A 19,471-nucleotide genomic window follows, 5' to 3' on the forward strand; every position below is an offset into this window, starting at 1 on the left:
TTATTTCAATGTTTTAGAAAAGGCAATAATTTAATAAATTTAAGTATATCTTTAATATTCAGAGGAGAAATGTGTTGTATAATTCTACATCTATATTTGAAAGATGTAATCTTTTGACCAGGAAATGTATTATTTTTGTGTAAACAGTGACATGTAGGCAGTTACTGCTGATTTTAAGGAATACTGCAATAGTGTAAAGGGCATCTTAACTCTTAAAATAAAAAAAAAATCCCTAATATAAATTCACACTTTATTGTAGTAGCATTATCTCACAGTGAAAAGAGTTAACTGTTTAATGAAGTCAGCAATATCGTAATTATTAGCACCCCAAAGGACCATTGTCTATGAGTGCATGTTGAGATTGTCTCTATTAGTCATTTATTAACAGTGCCACAGTTGGTAGCACTGTTATCAGCAAGAAGGTCTCACAGTATAAAAACATGACTGTCAGGTTAATTGGTCTCTGCATGGTTGTTTGTCTTGTCTGTTTCTGTGTTGCCCTGCGATGGACTGGCGACCTGTCCAGGGTGAACCCTGCCTCTCACCTGAAATGTCTCGCTGGAGACGGGCAACAGCAACTGTCCCCACCCCACTAGGGACAATGGTATAAGAGGATGGATGGATAGTAATTTACTTATTTAGGTTTATCAGAGTTTCTAGGAACTTCTCATTAGAAATCTATGACTTTATGTTTCTATGGCATGAATATCACAAAGATTCATTTCTTTTAACATCTCCTACTATCCTGGATAACGATCCATATTTGTCTCTCCATCAGTCACAGTGAGAAAGCTTGTGAGGCAAGAAATAATCGCACTGTATACTATCTGCATGCCACCTCATTGTTTGGAAAACCAGAAAAGTCTTTTTGAATCTGATCAAAAACGTTAACACATGTAGCCCGCTAAAGTCTACTGGGAGTTTAACTGGAACCATGTGCTTTAGTCAGATGAGCTTCAGCTTTTCAGCAAAAAAATCTCCAGGTGGGCTTGGTAATAAAACAGCAGAATTATGTGAGAAAAGCTCAGTGCATATTGTTGAGTATGGTGGAGGATGTTTGATGATGTGATCATGTAGTCCACTTTGGGAAAGGCTAAGGAGCCTTTTACGCGTCCTCAAACCTCCTGAAACATACAAAAGGACTAAGTGGTCGCTAAAGTCAGTGTCAGGGGTGATTTTGCAAAAAAAAAAAAGCTAAAGGTTTTATTTTTCGAAAGGTTTTCCTTGCATAGTTGTGCTGGACAAAAAAAAATGCAAGAAGCAAAAAAAAAAAAAAAAAGCTTACCATTATTTTTTTAAATTCTAATGTCTTAACGCATCAATTCAGAACCTTGAACATTACTTTTCTAATACCTTTCTCAATTAAATAGATTCTTATTGATAAATATGAGTTAAATAAAGTTATGGTAAAATAATATCTTTAAATCATTACTGAGTAATTCAAGATGGGAAAAAAATAGCCTTTTCAGTTAACATGAGACTAAATTTTCAAAAATTTAGTCTTATTGTATGATATCATACAATATCATACAATGATATTGTATGATATAGGTTTAGTAACTTCTAAATATTCCTACAGGATGGGGAAGTTCTCAGGAACAAGTCCAGGTCTGTGTGTGGYTCTGCTTCTTCTCCTGACATCAGCATCGGCAGTGCAAGTCCTCAACACCATCAATGACCTGAAGAAACTCAACTTTGGATCGTCTGTGCCAAAACACAGTCTTTTGCTCCTGCACTGGTTTGCCAATGAAGTTGACATTGACAATAACAATGTTATAAGGCTAACCTTTGACCCTGATGAAGGTGACTAYGGCTCACATCACTATGGAAACTATGAAAGGCTTTTGGATCCACTGCCTCATGGGCACGTCMGATATCGATACTTTACTGTTGGTAATCTCAATCAAGATTCGTCGTCTGATCTCCCATCGTACATTGTACATCCACGAATTGAATATGAGGGAAGAAACAGAGATCGGATCATATTCAGAGTAAGGGAGCAGAATGTGGGACAGCATGTAATAGACAGAGTCTACATCACGCAGCATTTTGAGACATCAGATAACCAAGGAACAAGGTATGATCCAGACTATACATACCAGATCACTACCAGCCTTCTGAGACAGATCAGTCAATTTTCTGTGGAGGCGAATGACTTTAACACACTGACAAACCTCAGAGATAATGTCAGAAGCAACGCTGATTATGTCCAACTGAGAGAGATTAGAAACTTGTGGGGTGACCTTGCTTGTCTGGGCTTATTCTTGTTTATTGTAATCCAGGAAAAGTACTGCTCTAACCAGCAACCCAACAACAGACGTCAGTCTTCAGCGAAAAGAAACACACAACCTGATTATGTTGTCAGCATCCCAGAGAGCAGACCAAGCAGACCAAGTAGAAGCTCTGAGGTGTCCATAAGAATCCCTCATCACCACAGTAGTGATATGACGCTTCAGGTGGTGACAGATTCAAAAGGAAGAGCCAGAATAATTTGGAGAAATGTTCCAGTGAATAACTACAAAAGCGGTTTGATGGTTGCACTTTATAGGAGCGATGAGGACGAGGAACCAMTGACTTATAAGTCTGTTAGAAACGCAAAATCAGGCACCTATGACACATCGGTACCACTGAATGAAAGTCTACAGGTCCGGCTACATGAAGTGAAAACAGTATGTTGCTTCTGGTCTCGTGCTGGAGAGGAGATAGGCAGAGGTCCAGAGTTTAAGAATCCCACAGCAGCAGTCAATATAAACGGCTACAATGCAAGCCTGCGACTTTTCGCAAAGGATGGCAAAGCTTGTGCTCGCTTATATGTGAAAACKTCTTTCACTGATTGGATGTCTCAATTCAAAGACTCATGGGTTGGCTTTTATACATCTGCAGATAAAAMTACAAACGACTATGAATGGTGGCAGTGGCAATGGGCAAAGAAATTTAAACAAAACACTGATTTGCATGGCTGTCCAGACGCTGTTGTTTATGAGTACTGCTCTAATATGACGATTGCTCCAGGAGTCCAAGCAAGATTCATACTGAAAAACRATGCAGAGAAAGCACGCACCCCCTGCTGGAAATAAGAAAGACTGCATCAAATGCACTGAAGACAGTCTTGTTGCAYTGAATGTACTGTATAAAGCTGTATGTTATTTCCCTGCTTTTCAAATTACTTTGGTCCTGGACAATCAAATGATCCCAACGATGATCCTTAGGATCATTGCAATGGCACAGAATATCAGGTGTTAACATACARAATGCAAGACTGTATTCCAGATAAATTGTACTGTGTTTTTAATAAAAATGATGTAAACAAACAAAAAAAAATCCACCAAATAAGTATTAATTAATTTCTGACAAGTGTMCTAGAAACATTGTGACTAGGACACTTGTCACAATGTGTCCTAGTCACATTGTGACTAGTCACATTGCAATAAGTTGAAATAAGTTTGCAACAACTAGTTGCAAACTTATAAGTTGCAAGCTACGGTAAGTTGCAAGCTGCTTCGGAGGGGCTTGCAACTCCGAAGCAGTTGCARGCAGTTTGCAACTGCAGAAACAGTAAGTTGCAATAAGTTTGCAACTTATTGCAACAATAAGTTGCAAAACAATAAGTTATGCAACTTATTGTTTTTGAAATAAGTTGCATAAACAACTTATTTCTACCACTGTATTTGCTTGTGTGCCCACAAGTACAGAAGTGTGCAGAAGATCCAGACACCAGATAAGTTTCTTTTGTGCAATGTTATGCGCAAACATGACTTAAACARCTATATCTGTGGAACTAGTGGCTTTTGTCCTCTTTGAACATAATGTGCTCTGAGTGAGGCTTATAAAGGAGACACAACATTATCTCAGTGAACAGCTGGTGAGAGCAATCTGAGGACTTTTTACTATTATGGAGAGAAAGAGTCCAAGTGATGTCAATAACGGTGAGGATGTGGTTCAAATATTCAACCTGCATTGTAAAATACAAACATACAAACTCTCTCCTATATTACAATATTGTKGTGCCATCTAAAGTCCAGATGCAAGAAAAAGTTTTTTTTTTCTTTTAAGAAAAACTGTCCTCTTTAATTATTGTTTACGCAAGCACAGAAAGTACATAATGTGTTTTTTTATGGTGATCCTATTTTTTATTCAGTTCACTTAAGAACTTGCATACAGTAACAGCAGCTAAATCTCTGTGAGAGGAAGTTTGTAGGCTCTGCTTTAGAATGTGTTACTGTTTACAGGTTTAAAATAAACCACCATTTGATTTGTGTTGTTAAAAATTCTAGGAAGAAAAAAAACAGTTGATCATAAGCAAAGCACTTTATTTACTGAAATTATTAAAAATCTTTTGAAAAATCAAAAATCCCTTTGATACAGATATATGGGTGCCCTGGAAAGATAATGTCCTGAAAATAGAACGTGGTAACATTTTGAAAAGAAAACTTTAAMTTAATTCTTATTGAAGTCACGTTTGGTTTGTCAACACCTACAATAGGAATGTAAGAGGGAAAAAAAAGTCACCAACACCTTCATGTCTTTTTACTTTTCTATAAAGTAAAAAGTAAAAGTAAAAAACTACTTTCCATAAAGAAAAGTAAACAGARGTCCTCCTATAAAAAGCTTTTTTATTGCATTTTCATGCTGAACTTTACTCCAAGATCACTCAGGAGAAAAGTAAACTGGTCTGCTGGCACATCAACAGATCCCATTTAACAAAGGACTATCAAGGTTTTCTGAAGACAGGAAGCATTTTTTGTAAGTAAAGCTACTACTAAGTAGTTGCCATGGTAACTCAATGTAGCTTGTTACCCAAGTTTCATGTTTCATGAAACGGAAATCTGAAAAAAGGAAAATAAATCAACYACTCGCTTCACAGGTTCAAATCAACCAGAGACCTAAAGAGAAAACTACTGCAAAGGTAAGCTCATCTAACTTCTGATATCAGAAAATCACTCTCAACGGCACATATTAATCTAGAAATACAAACATTCTAGAGATAACACAAAACGATTTGGACATAAACTGTTGTCTTAAGTTTCATATCGCAACTAATGATGCATATTCTTCCTTTTCGAAACTTCCTCTTTTTATGTAGCCATATTTTACTTACTATATTACTTASTACAGGTCCTTCTCAAAAAATTAGCATATTGTGATAAAGTTCATTATTTTCCATAATGTAATGATAAAAATTAAACTGTCATATACTTTAGATTCATTGCACACCAACTGAAACATTTAAGGTCTTTTATTGTTTTAATACTGATGATTTTGGCATACAGCTCATTAAAACCCAAAATCCCTGTCTCAAAAAATTAGCATATCATGAAAAGGTTCTCTGAACRAGTAATTAACCTCATCATCTGAATCAACAAAGTAACTCTAAACACCTGCAAAAGATTCCTGAGGCTTTTAAAAACTTCCAGCCTGGTTCATTACTCAAAACCACAATCATGAGCAAGACTGCTGACCTGACTGCTRTCCAGAAGGCCATCATTGACACCCTCAGTAAGGGTAAGACACACAAAGAAATTTCTGAACCAATAGGCTGTTCCCAGAGTGCTGTATCAAGGCACCTCAGTGGGAAGAAAAAAGTGTGGCAGAAAACGCTGCACAACGAGAAGAGGTGACGGACCCTGAGGAAGATTGCGGAGAAGGGCTGATTCCAGACCTTGGGGGACCTGCGGAAGCAGTGGACTGAGTTTGGAGTAGAAACATCCAGAGCCACCGTGCACAGGCGTGTGCAGGAAATGGGCTACAGGGCTACAGGTGCCGCATTCCCCAGGTCAAGCCACTTTTGAACCAGAAACAGAGGCAGAAGCGCCTGACCTGGGCTACAGAGAAGCAGCACTGGACTGTTGCTCAGTGGTCCAAAGTACTTTTTTCAGATGAAAGCAAATTTTGCATGTCATTCGGAAATCAAGGTGCCAGAGTCTGGAGGAAGACTGGGGAGAAAGAAATGCCAAAATGCCAGAAGTCCAGTGTCAAGTACCCACAGTCAGTGATGGTCTGGGTGCCATGTCAGCTGCTGGTGTTGATCCACTGTGTTTTATCAAGGGCAGAGTCAATGCAGCAGCTATCAGGAGATTTTGGAGCACCTCATGCTTCCATCTGCTGAAAAGCATTATGGAGATGAAGATTTAAATTTTCAGCACGACCTGGCACCTGCTCACAGTGCCAAAACCACTGGTATTGCTGACCATGGTATTACTGTGCTCAATTGGCCAGCCAACTCTCCTGACCTGAGCCCCATAGAGAATCTGTGGGATATTGTGAAGAGAAAGTTGAGAGACCCAAGACCCAACACTCTGGATGAGCTTAAGGCCGCCATCGAAGCATCCTGGGCCTCCATAACACCTCAGCAGTGCCACAGGTTGATTGCCTCCATGCCACGCCGCATTGAAGGCTGCAAAAGATTCCTGACCAAGTATTGAGTGCATAACTGAWCATAATTATTTTAAGGTCGACTTTTTTGGTATTAAAACACTTTTCTTTTATTGGTAGGATAAAATATGCTAATTTTTTGAGATAGGATTTTTGGGTTTTCATGAGCTGTATGCCAAAATCATCAGTTTTAAAACAATAAAAGACCTGAAATATTTCAGTTGGTGTGCAATGAATCTAAAATATGACAGTTTAATTTTTACCATGACATTATGGAAAATAATGAACTTTATCACAATATGCTAATTTTTTGAAAAGGACCTGTATATTACTTACTAACCATTAAACTGAAAATCAAACCTGTTTAACCATTTATGCAAACATAGTGAAAAGGTGGTGCYGCCCACTTTCAGTTCTAGGAGTTTAATGATTAAATTTTCACATAAGTGTTCAAAACCAAACATCCTAACTAGACATTGTTGATGTCAAAATAAAAAAAGTTTGTGAAATCTAAGCAAACCCCATAACAAACAGTCATAAAATGTGTAAGAAACATTTTACACACATGTGGTTTGACATAAACATGCATAAAGGGGTTAAGTTTTTTTTAAGTGAACTTGCATGCAGGAAGTCTTGACATAAATAAGATCAAATGTCATGCATGAGTCTATCAAGTATCAAGCATTCACAGACTGAACACTGAAAACTATAAAATGTCTTCACAGGAATTGAACATGTCAAGAAAAATCAGCTTCTGTGTAGCTGCGTGCCTTATTCTGACCTTGGTGTTTGCTGCACGGAGAAGTCTAAACTCCATCACTGATCTGATYGACTGCCACCTCTCTGAGCACACAAACATTTTAGAGCTGCTACACTGGTTTGCCAATGAAGTCGACATTGATAACCACATCCGACTTACCTTTGACCCTGCCTCTGATTATGGCTCACATCATTATGGAAATTTTGAATACATGCTAGATCAGCTGCCTTGGGGGTACCAATACTACACAATTGGTAATATTTATGAAGATGATTCCGACGCCCTTCCATCCTACGTAAGAAATCCCCACAGGAATATTGACGACAACAACAAAGCTCGGATCATAATCAGGGTGAAAGAAGGACACTCGGGACCTCACCCTGGACAGATAATAGACCAGGTGTACATCACTCAGCACTCCGATGAAGGGACCAATTATGATCCAGCTAACACATACAGAATCACACCCAGCCTTTTACACGCAATCAGACGGAGAAACATTACTGAAATCCAACAACTTGCCAGACGGTCCCACAGAGAGAACGCTTCTACCCGTCCACCAGGACATCCCACTCGATATGTCCACGAAGCTCGATATAAGCCAAGTACAGAAAACAATGATGACTTCCTGTCGAGATTCTGCTTTGCCATTCTTGTGATCATCGTTATTTTTGCTTTGAACGTATGTCTTCAGAATTGCTTCAAATAAGACAATATTTCCAGACATTGAGCAGAACTGTAAATGTGTTTTGCAAAGGGAAAAAAAGGCGGAAGATCCTAAACCCAAATAAAGAAAAGTGTGCGTAAATGCGTCATTTTTAGAATTTGGGTGCAGAACTATATTTGTGATAAAGGAATCAGTGCAGATTTTATATAAATGTAATTACCAGCTTTTAAAGAATGTGTGTGAAATGTTGCAATATGTTGTGCAATTTAAAATTTCTACCATCAGATTTTGCACCATACAGTTTTCAGAGGCTCTTCTCTTAAGAATTTGTGTGAGGATTTGCAAAACCGTATTATAATTACATTTTAAATCTGAAGAAATCACTACAACTTTCTGGATTTAACTACTTCTTTCAAGGCAATTAAGGTACTGAGACGCAACCTGTAAGGCAAGACTATTCAAGCCACTGAACATGTTTACCTTCTGCAGTAAATTCCCAGAAGAGTAATACTGGTTGGAACGTTGCCTGGATCTCAACAAGAGAGACTATTCAAAATATAACAACTTTGTTTGTTTCCAAAAAATAAAAATCAGAATGGAGAAAATATTCCAGGAAAATGACTTGTACTACAAGAAGCTTGAAATAAGCTGTATATTTTGTACAAGAGGTATTTTAAGACAAACTTAGCGTATCCATGATCATGTTTTACCTAACTTGTTGTTAGCATTAGTTGTAAAAATTACACATTAGATCAGAAAAACACTTTGACAGATATGGTGCAATAAAAAAGGAGAATATAAACATTTATTTAGTTAAATAGGTGTTTTCTTCCGTTAGTTGGGGAAACTGGATGTAATTAAATAAAATTGATTATCGGGAATTTGTCGCATGTTAAAGAATGGATGGTTTGTGTCTCAAAAAGAAAAATGGAAACAGACAGTTKTCAAAGGTGGACAAAGTCTATATATGAGTGATATCTTTATGGTTGTGGAATAAAATACTTTGGTTCTAGGGAATTTTATTTCAACACAGTGATCAGTGGCTATAATCATGATGTGTTTATGCTTACATTGCATTTTGTCACTTTCACTACTTTGATGGCTAACAAAAGGTATGTGGATTGATTTGTGTTTGTGAAAAGGACCTGCAGCGACATGCTGCAAAAAAAAAACGTATCTTTCAACATAAAATGTCTACGAGTTATTTTATTTTTTAGCAGTGCTTATTTTTAAAACACTGCTAGATAAACATGAAGATACAGCTTAAACTGCAAAAAAGGAAAACAAAAAGGCAGGTATTGTATTTTAAGAAAACGTTTTTTGCACTTTTAAGCTCATCGAGTTTTTTTTTTCCTTTCGGTACAGTAGATGTTGGCTTACTGAATCAACAACTATTCTGTATTTATGCATTTATGACACTGAGCACGGTGTCATAAATCCATTTTCATAGTCAACTCCAAGGTCACTTTACACATATGGTTATGTTCCACATATTCAATAAGAATTAAACCTCAAAAAATCGTGTATTTAAAAAAAAACAACAACAGATTTTTACGGTAAGTAAAATMTTTCTGTATTGTACAGTGGAGAGCTGACAGGGCATAAAACATAAACATAAATGTGATGTTACTTGCTTGCGTTGTAGCTAATTCTACAATTAGCTACGTTTCCCTTGGTCTAAATACAGTGACAAAGGATCAGGGTTATTGTGTGACAATTAAATCAAAGATATAATGAATCCACCTTACGTAAAAAAAAWTTTTTTTWAAAAACCTTACAAGGTGCATCAGCCTTACCCACATTAGGCTGACACACATAATTTAATATTATTTAATAATACTAAATCTGTCACAAACTTGAGTTCTTTCAGTTTCATTTACCAGTAAAATGAAACGGCGTGAACACTCCCTCCCTCGCGCTGCAACCTTTTAGAAGATGAGAAAGTTKTTTKTTTTTTTTMGAGAATTGGTCCCACCCACTGAAACTGTGGTTCGTTCCTTCAGAATTGCTTCTATAAACCATTGCCTTTGAAAGCATTAACCCAACCACAACTCCCTCTCCAACACATATCAGCAACCTGGCAGCACTTGACTTGTGCAGGTAAGCTACTTTAATTAACGTCTCAATGACACATATTTAGTTCTTACTGCAACAAACTCAAATACAAATATTCTAAACAAAAAAGGGCAATGCTATTGYTTTCCTGGTGATTTCTTACTAAATCCAGCAAATTTCATTACTTTACAWTTCTGAATTCTATAAAACTTTATTAGCCTGATGGTAATGGAATAAAATAAAATAAAGAAAAAKKAGKTTTTTTTCTAATGAACTGTTACTCTGAGTTAGCAAGCAGAGATCGGTGATTTTCACTCAAACAGTCCACACACAGTAAGTATACTTCATCTTCTGTGTACATAAAAGTTGGTGCGTCTTTTACACTGTAAAGTTATACATCTTTATAACTTRTTAAAGATTAAAAGTAATAAATTAGATATGCATACTGCAGAAATGTGAAATAGTATTTTCTAGCAAAGACAATTCAGTGACAATCATTTTACACTCCCCATTTAGAAAGTAAAARCAGGGTATACCAGTTTAGTGGGGGGKTTTTCTGTCCGTTGCCTGTAGCTGACAGAACCAACGGGAAGGTTGGGGGAGGCCTAACTCTGTCAATCATGCTTCAACAATCTGCAAAAGAGCTTGCTSATGCACAAAACAAWTAGCCATCCTCACACGGAGTTTTTGTTTAGTAAGTTATGGTGGCTTATTTGAATGCAACCTTCATTTTAGTTTGAATATTTTCTCTTTTACTAGATATTGTTTGATATAGGCAATGTTATGAGCTTTATTTTACTTTCTGTACAATTTGAGCTGCTGAGAGCTTTACTGCTTTAAATCTGTTAAATATTATGTGGCAGGATTTTCAGTTGTTCTTTGGACTGAATATTTGCTGCATTGTCTGCAATTTATTTTGCATGTTTCTGTATAAATTAAGGAGATTTTATGGTTTCTTTTTGCCAGATCACATAGCCAGTGGCATATATACCTAAATAAAAAAATTATCAGCGATTATGTGAACAGTATTTGCGATCAGCACTCATGGGTGATCTGTATCAGTAGTGGCAGCATAAAACCTGATCGGAGGATCCCTAAACAAATATTACACTGTTTTTAGTTATTTACTTGGTGTGTCCTAAAAACAATGACTGGAGGAATAATTTACATCATGGATGGATAATAAATCTGAAATCTCTTCACAGAAACCGAAGATGTTGAAAAAAATATCAAGTCTCTGTGTAGCTCTGCTCCTCATCCTCACCTCAGCGCAAGCAGCACGACAAACTCTCAACTCCATCAGTGAAATAAAACGTTTTGTTCCTCAGCCCACCAGCATACTAGAGCTGCTTCACTGGTTTGCCAATATGGTCAACATTGACCATTATGGTACCATGAGGGTGATGTTCGATCCAAACTCTGAATATGGTTCACATCATTACGGCAACTACGAAGACATGTTGGATCGACCTTCTAGGGGGTAYGAATACTACACAGTCGGTAACCTTTGTAAAGACTCGTCAGAACAGCTCCCTTATAATGTACGAAGTGCTGAAAATGRAACCGATGGATGGAACAGAGCTCGGATCATATTTAGCGCCACACAAACCTACGGGAGATGGAATATACAAMAWATCTACATCACACAGCATAGAGGCACTTCTGAATATAATGACACCAGTTATGACCCAAACCACACATACCAGATCTCTACCAACCTTTTACGAGAATTCAGAGGACGGTCCATTTCGGAAATGCAGCAGGGTGCCATTTATTCCCAGAGAAGCAATTTTGTTAACMCATCTACTTATCAGCAACAATCCTACTCTAATCGGCACTACTACGTTCCTCAGTCTAATCCAAGAACTGATGAAGGTTACCTGTTCAATGTGTGCATRGCTGTGTTACTATGTATTGTTTTCTGTATTATCATTGCTTTCCTAAGTATTGCAGATAAATAATACCTATTTACCCAGACACTGTTCAATCCAAACAGTAAATGTGTTGCTTTCAAAATATCAATGATAAAAACAATCAAGATGTCTGGAAAACCAGATATCAGAAGTGACATGTCTGAGTATTGCTGAAATCCAACAACTTGGCAGAAAGTCCAGAGAGGCAATGGTTCTACCCGTCCACAAGGATCTCCCATTCAATACATCCAAGAAACTTGATATAACCTGATGAGATTCTGCTTTGCCATTCTTTTGATCTGTTATTTTTGTTTTGTCGTTCTTATGAATAACTGTAAATCAGACAATATTTCCAGTCACTGAACAGAACTGTAAACTTGATGYTTTGCCAATGGAAAAAAAGATAGAAAATCCTAAATCGAAATAAAATGTAAATGTGAATTTGCCTGAAAACTATATTTGTGATAAAGAAATCAGTGTGAATTGTATCTAAATGTGCTATAAATGCAATTACAAGCTTTTAAAGAATTTGTGTGAAATGTTGCGATATGTTTCTAAAATGTTTAAATGKCCACTATTCAGTCGATAGTGGACATTTTAAAAGTTCACYATCAAATTTTACGCAGTACAGTTTTCAGAGGCTCTTCTCTTAAGAATTTGAATGAGGATTTGCCAAATTGTATTAAAATTATATTTTAAATCTGAAGAAATCACTACAACTTTCTGGATTTAACTASTTCTTTCAAGGCAATTAAGGTACCGAGATACAACCTGTAAGGCAAGACTAATCAAGCCACTGAACATGTTKACCTTCTGCAGTAAATACCCAGAAGTAATGTTTTATGGTTGTGGAATAAAATACCTTCTTRGGACTTTYGTTTCAACACATTAATCAGCTGCTATAATCTTGCGAGATATAACGTGTTTRTGCTTACAAATTGTCACTCTTACTACAGAGATGGATTGTTTTAGCTAACAAAGGTATGTGGATTGATTTGTGTTTGTGAAAAGGACCTGCAATATAAAAATTAATATTTCAAAATAAAATGTCTACAAGTTATTTTATCTTTTTAGCAGTGTTTATTTTTAAAACGCTGCTAGATAAACATGAAGATATAGTTTAAACTGCAAAAAAGGACAACAAAAAAAGCAGCAGTTCATTTCTTGAACGCTCCATAACTGGTGAACTCCCAGTTCACCAGTTAGCTTTACCTGGGAGTTCAGGCAATAGTGACCCTGGAAGTTCAGGTCACTATGACCTGAACTCAATTAAGGTACTGAGTACAACCTGTAAGGCAAGACTAATTAAGCCACTGAACATGTTTACGTTCTGTGGCAAATTCCCATTAGAGTAATACTGGTTGGAACACCACCTGGATTAGAGAGRCTATTCAAAATATAACTTTGTTTCCAAATGGAAACTAACCACCTTAAAAACARGAAATGGTGATTAATTAACAAATCGTCTCACAAAAACACAGTGGACAAAATGTTCCTAGAAAATAACTGACASCAAGAAGGTTCATATAAACTGTACACGTGATATGAAGGTATTTTATGACCATGTTCTATCTAACACAACAAAAAGATGCATGGTGTGAGCCAAAAATAAATCATGAGCTGGTGGTGGTAAGAATGCAGAATACAAACTAATACATCCAGTTTTACAGGATATGTAAGGAACTCTCCCACACAACTTTGTAAAGTAAATGCTATTACTTCTRCACTTGCCTAAGTTTCATATGAAAGTTTCTACCATTTTCTTTTCCTGAAATTCAGCAGTTGGCTAAAGTTTCCCCAGGATTTATTTTTTATAGGTTACCAGAGATCAGTACAAAGAACCTTAATAATATGATTAAACATTTTTGTACCATTCTAAAGTCATTCAGAAAATTTGGGTTCTCCTACTTTTTTCCCCCAGGACGATTCTCATTTTATGCATTTGAACAAATTTTTCACCAAGATTTTTAATTCACAAATACAAAATAATGATCATTTGTTTGTGCTGAAAGAAGAATTCAACCAACTTTCCATCAAAACTAATTCTTTACCGAGTCTAATGTACATAAAAAAAATAAAAAAAAACAAAAAAACTTTACACAAACCCAGTTTGCTATAATATTGGCCGTAACCTACTTAAAGCCGTTCATGCGTTGCATAAAGCTCAACTCACAGCCTGTTCATAAAAATCATGGAATTGTCACCAAGCTTAAAATGGCGTTTAAATTGTGTGACCGCTTAAGCTGTTCAGAAGTGTAATATTTGCTCATGAACAATGTTTGTGTATAAAATCAGCATTTATAAATGAAGACGGTGAAATTAAGACACTGCTTAGCCGTGCCAATAAGACCAAGTTATTTTTAGAAGTAAAAAATTTCTCTGAATTGCGAGCCTCCACCGTCACTCAAGACACAACAGAGGGAGGATCAAACATTATAAAAGCATTTACAAGTGGTGTAATAACACTATCTTAAGGAAATAACAAATGACTGCTGTATCTGAAGCTGACTATACAGGTAAGATCTTAAATTACTCATTGAACTACACAAATTAAATCTGAAGACTGACTTTAAATTTTAGTTATGATAAAYTTAWCTAGACACTTCAAGTTTTTATAAAAACCTACATGTTAAGTTTGACAGAAAAAGTTTATTTTAATGGTTGTTTAATTAATGATTACTTAATTAAACATTAATAAATAAATCAATTAATAAAAAGTTAATACCATTAACATTTAATGCAAGGTTAGCTATAAACCAAACTTGCCTGTATTAGAAAACATGTTTACAAATATTTTGAGTGTAATTCCCAAAATGAGATGTTCGCAAAATGCAATAAAACAAGGTCACTGGGAGACTAYGGTACTTCCTGATTCACAGCCAGTGGGTAGCAATGACTACAAAGAGTACGAACATGAAATAACTTAAAATAGTAACATAACATTTCTCAGATATTTCTGACTGGAAAGACCAAGTTCATAGCTGTTATACCGTTGATGTGCTGTCATAAAAAAACTGTCCCATAGTGGTTGTTGGATCCCTGATCAGATAAGAAAATATCAAGTTAAACCAGTTTTTATGCTTCTACATGACTGACGCCTAAAGCTTACCAGGTGTCAGTGGACTGCTGCCATGAACTGATTTAAACAAAAAGTTACAAGCCAGTTGTTCTAATCTACTGATGGTATATGTAGCATAGCTKTTAGAGGTACTCAGTGGAAATTTTGGCATCAACTATTTAATTGTAATATTAAAAAAAAAAATACAAATCTAAACCTAACTACATTTCTTCACTTTTTTGACTGTTTCATGCCCAACTCCAGGTACTAAACGGGGTCTCTGTGTATCAGCCACTGTCAACTCACATCCTTCAGGGGAACATACATGCCACTTCTTTTCAAAACGAGAGTTCACAAATCACATTGTCTCAGGCTTCGACGGGACAGAGAACATTGAAAAAATAAGAACGATATTTACAWKTTTTTTGCAAGTACTCTAAAACTATGCCACAACTGATCTGATTAGTTACAGTAGACTGATACCACAAGCAATAAATTTACACTTCAATGTAAATATAGTGCATGTCGTTTTTATAACATAATCACACAACAGGTTCACAGATAAAAGATTGTAGAAATGGATTTCAAACTCAACTCTCACTGTATTTTAGAAAACATAACAGTATTTGATTTTCAGGACTGAGATGGAGAGAAGATTTTTTTAGTCATCRCCATCTTACTTTCATCTAGTTCTTGTGAACTTGTACAATGCCTGTAAAATTCTAATGTGATTTTATCAAATGATTATAAATGTTTAAGATTCTTTAGCCACAAACTAAACACAACATACCTGAACACCAAACCCACAAAATGCTTCTGAAACACGTTACATAGTTATTAAATATTCTTTGCATTCTAACACACCAACTGAGAAACATGATGAATAAATTTGCTCAGCTGTTGAATTTCAACAGCCTTGAACAACAGGTTCACAAATAAAAGTTGAAGAACTGTATTTTGTAGGAAGTATCAACTTCCTCTGTAGATAACTTTTTGTTTTTGAGAATTGGTCCCACCCACTGTAACGAACTCTGTGGTTCATCCCTTCAGTCATATTTCCTAGGACACTGTTGCCTTTGAGAGCATTAACCCAACCACAGATCACATGCCCAGATGCTCAGCTGGCAGCACCTGCAGGTAAGCTACTTTAATTACTCATTAAAACAAATTTTGTCCTTACGGCAACAAACCCATAAATACAAATATTCTAAACATGAAAAATTAAAAAATGCAATTTTGTTATTTTCCTGGTAATGCATTATTAACTTTAGTAAATCTCATAATAGCTGCACACATTAGACTTCATTCCAATTCTACAAAAATCTCTCTAATAATGGAAAATTTTTAATTTAAGAAAACGTTTATATTGACCATTATAAGAGAGAACTGTCACTCTTCCTATTTTTTAGAAGTACACAGTAATGTCTTTTTTGCATAAAATAAAATTTAGCAAATATAATTAGTTTAAGATTTATGGTAGTACATTTGAGATTTACTTTAGAGGTTTTATTCAGTGGGCTTAGCACAAGTCTGCATATTATTCAAAGTACCTTATCAGTACCAAACATGTAAATGCAAAAAGCAAAAGGGAAAATATACTTAGATTACATCCATTTTATTCTGTTTTTTTCTCTTCTCACTTTTTTCCCCTAAAATAAATTTAGGTAAATTCTAGGGGGGAAAAGCTATTGATTTTATGTTTAATATATTTACGCTACTTACTGTATTAGTGTAAAACATTTATAGCATATTTTCTAACAAAGATAACTCAGTTACTCAAATGCTCATTCTAGACTCTTAGTAAATAAGAACAGGTTAAACCAGTTTTAAACTGTTTTTTCTGTCTGGTGCCTATTGCTACAAAGGTGTGGTACTTTCTGATTTGAATAATTGATTTGAATAATTAAATATTACTACAATATTAATACAATATTACACAGGAATGAAGAAATAATTCACACCATGGCTAAACAATAACAAATCTGAAATTTCTTCACAGGAACCAAGGATGTCTAGAAAAATGCCAAGTCTCTGTGTAGCTCTGCTCCTCATCCTCACCTCGGTGCAAGCAGCACGACAAACTCTCAACTCCATCAGTGAAATAAAACGTTGTGTTCCTCAACCCACCAACATTTTGGAGCTGCTTCGCTGGTTTGCCAATACAGTCAGTATTGACAATCACGGTAACGTGAGGATGACCTTTGAACCAGAGTCTGAATATGGTTCACATCATTATGGGAATTTYGAAGGGATGTTGAATCGACCTCCTTGGGGGTACAAATACTACACAGTTGGAAACATTCATCAAGACTCGTTAACACAGCTCCCTCTTTATGTGCGAAACGCCAGAACTGGGACCATAGGATGGAACAGAGGTCGGATCATATTTAGCGCCACAGAAGACAACGGAGGATGGAATATACAACAAATCTACATCACACAGCATTGTGGCACTTCTGTATATAATGGCACCAGTTATGACCCAAACCACACATACCAGATCTCTACCAACCTTTTACGAGAATTCAGAGGACGGTCCATTTCGGAAATCCTGCTGGGTCACACTGGTACCCAGAGAAACAACTTTGTYMACACATCTACTCGTCCACAAGAATTATTCTACTCTAATCATAAMMATGTACCTCAAGCTAACCCAAGAACAACTGATGAAGATGATGTCCTCCGCAAATTTTGTATTGCCCTAGGACTACTTTTTATGTTGCTATTATTCTTCCTGGGTAATGCAAATAAATAAAGTAGGGTTGATACAATGCATCTGGTGGTGATTAATCGATTATTCAAATAATAGTCTTACTTTAGTTTTACTTTAGTAATTGAATAATCGTTATTGCAAACTCTTACACATGGTGTCCGCATAAAAAACAACAGCCACATTGCCAAAATTGTTCAAAAATAAATTTTTGCAAGGTGAAAAATCTGTTTTTGCTTGACAATCTGGGGAAGGGGTGTGCTGTGGTGGAGCAGGGGTTAACACAACCCACATATGGCGGTCTTAGTTGTGGCTGTCTCAGGTTCAATTCCCGGCCTGGTGACCTTTGCCACATGTCTCCTCCCTACTCTCATTACCCACTTTCATGTCAATTAATTATCAAATAAAGGTAACTAAAGCCAATAAAACCTTTAAAAAATTGTTTTTGTTCATAGACACTGCTCAAACCAAACAGTAAATGCAGTKATTTTAAATACCAATTATGAAAACACTTAAAATGTGTAAAAAAAATTATGATAAGCAATATTTATCTGAGAAATTGTGCTTTTGATAGTAAAATCTTATTGCACATTATGATGCTCTACACAACATCTTCATGTATCAAAATKAAACTTGACATTAGATTCAGTGCCTAATCATTTTGGATGTAATGGTCATTACAGTTRTTGAGATCCGGTGGCGCAGGAGTAGAGCATGTGGCCCATGTACGGAGGCCTCAGTCATTGATGCGGCCGTCACAGGCTTGAATCCCAGTCCGTTGATTTTTTCTATATGTCCTCTACCTTTCTCAACCCACTTGCCTGTCAACTCACTGTCAAGTAAAGGTCGCTAGGGAAAAACAAATCCTTAAAAAAAAAAAAGATTGAAAAGTGCATATGAAAAGTTTCAAATGTGTGTTATTGTGTGAAGTTGGATCTGTTTGCTTAGTTAAGAGACTCGGGTGCTTTACCCATCCCAATGTAAACCGGATGCAATAAAATAAAACTAACCAGGTATGTGATTTATTAAAGTATGTATGTTTTGTGCAAAATGCAAACAACCTGTGCCCAATCCAAAACATGGAAGACAAATATATATGCAGTGATTTGTTTAACTAACAGTGCCTAGCAAAAGTATTGCTTCTAGATAAATGTTTTCATTGTTTGTCATTTTACAATGGATTTCAAAATATTCTGTTGGGATTTATGTGACAGGGTATTGTAGTGAAGTGTATAACTGTAAAATTAAAGGAGCAAGAATAAAGTGGTAAAAAATATCATTCACTTTGAAGATTTATGGGACCAAATATTAACTTTGTTTTGCAAAAATTTGTTTGGAGACTACCGTTTCTCAAAACACCCCCACTGTGAACATAGTGATGACATTACTGATTTGTTTTCAGCAAGGCCAGGGAAACTGGCCTTGCTGTTTCCCTGGCCTTGCTGGGGAAACAGCAAGACTGTTTCCCCAACAAGGCCAGTGTGCTCCACTTGTTTTTTAAGGAAAAACAAGTGGAGCACAATTCTGGAATACCAGTCAAAGTCTTGCCCTAAACAGAGAAAATTTGTTTGACWGATGCTTTCTGTGCAACCTGCAATAGTTTGCAGAAAGATGGGAACACATTTATGCAAAAGACTTTCAGTATAAATAGCAGTGAAAGGTTGTCCATCCATCCATCCATTTTCTTTACACCCTTGCCCCTTGGCAGGGTCGCTGCCATCGTTCTGCTCCAGCCAACGTTCTGGGCGAGAGGCGGGGTCACCCTGGACCGTTCGCCAGTCTGTTGCAGGGCAACACAGAGACACACAGGACAAACAACCATGCACACACACTCACACCTGACAGTCATGTTTTTGGACTGTGGGAGTAAACCGGAGAACCCGGAGAAAACCCACACATGCACAGGAAGAACATGCAAGCTCCATGCAGAAAGACC

The 19,471-nt window shown here is 36.4% G+C and overlaps 3 protein-coding genes across 3 annotated transcripts in view; 2 read left to right on the forward strand and 1 right to left on the reverse strand.

Annotated features, from left to right (window-relative positions):
* The window catches only part of LOC103469330 (septin-9-like), a 54,763-nt gene that overhangs the window by 26,951 nt on the left and 8,341 nt on the right, over positions 1-19,471 (reverse strand). The window lies entirely within an intron of this gene.
* On the forward strand, positions 497-3,333 carry LOC103469284 (uncharacterized). The gene is made up of 2 exons (XM_008416855.2): positions 497-604; positions 1,580-3,333. The coding sequence occupies exon 2, from the start codon at positions 1,581-1,583 to the stop codon at positions 3,075-3,077; it is 1,497 nt and encodes a 498-aa protein (XP_008415077.1). The 5' UTR covers positions 497-604; position 1,580; the 3' UTR covers positions 3,078-3,333.
* On the forward strand, positions 4,781-7,940 carry LOC108166522 (uncharacterized). Its single transcript, XM_017306400.1, has 2 exons — positions 4,781-4,906; positions 7,098-7,940. Exons 1-2 carry the CDS (start codon positions 4,814-4,816, stop codon positions 7,839-7,841), a joined length of 837 nt encoding a protein of 278 aa, XP_017161889.1. The 5' UTR covers positions 4,781-4,813; the 3' UTR covers positions 7,842-7,940.

Source organism: Poecilia reticulata, linkage group LG8, assembly GCF_000633615.1.
Source record: "Poecilia reticulata strain Guanapo linkage group LG8, Guppy_female_1.0+MT, whole genome shotgun sequence".
NCBI classification, from domain to species: domain Eukaryota; kingdom Metazoa; phylum Chordata; class Actinopteri; order Cyprinodontiformes; family Poeciliidae; genus Poecilia; species Poecilia reticulata.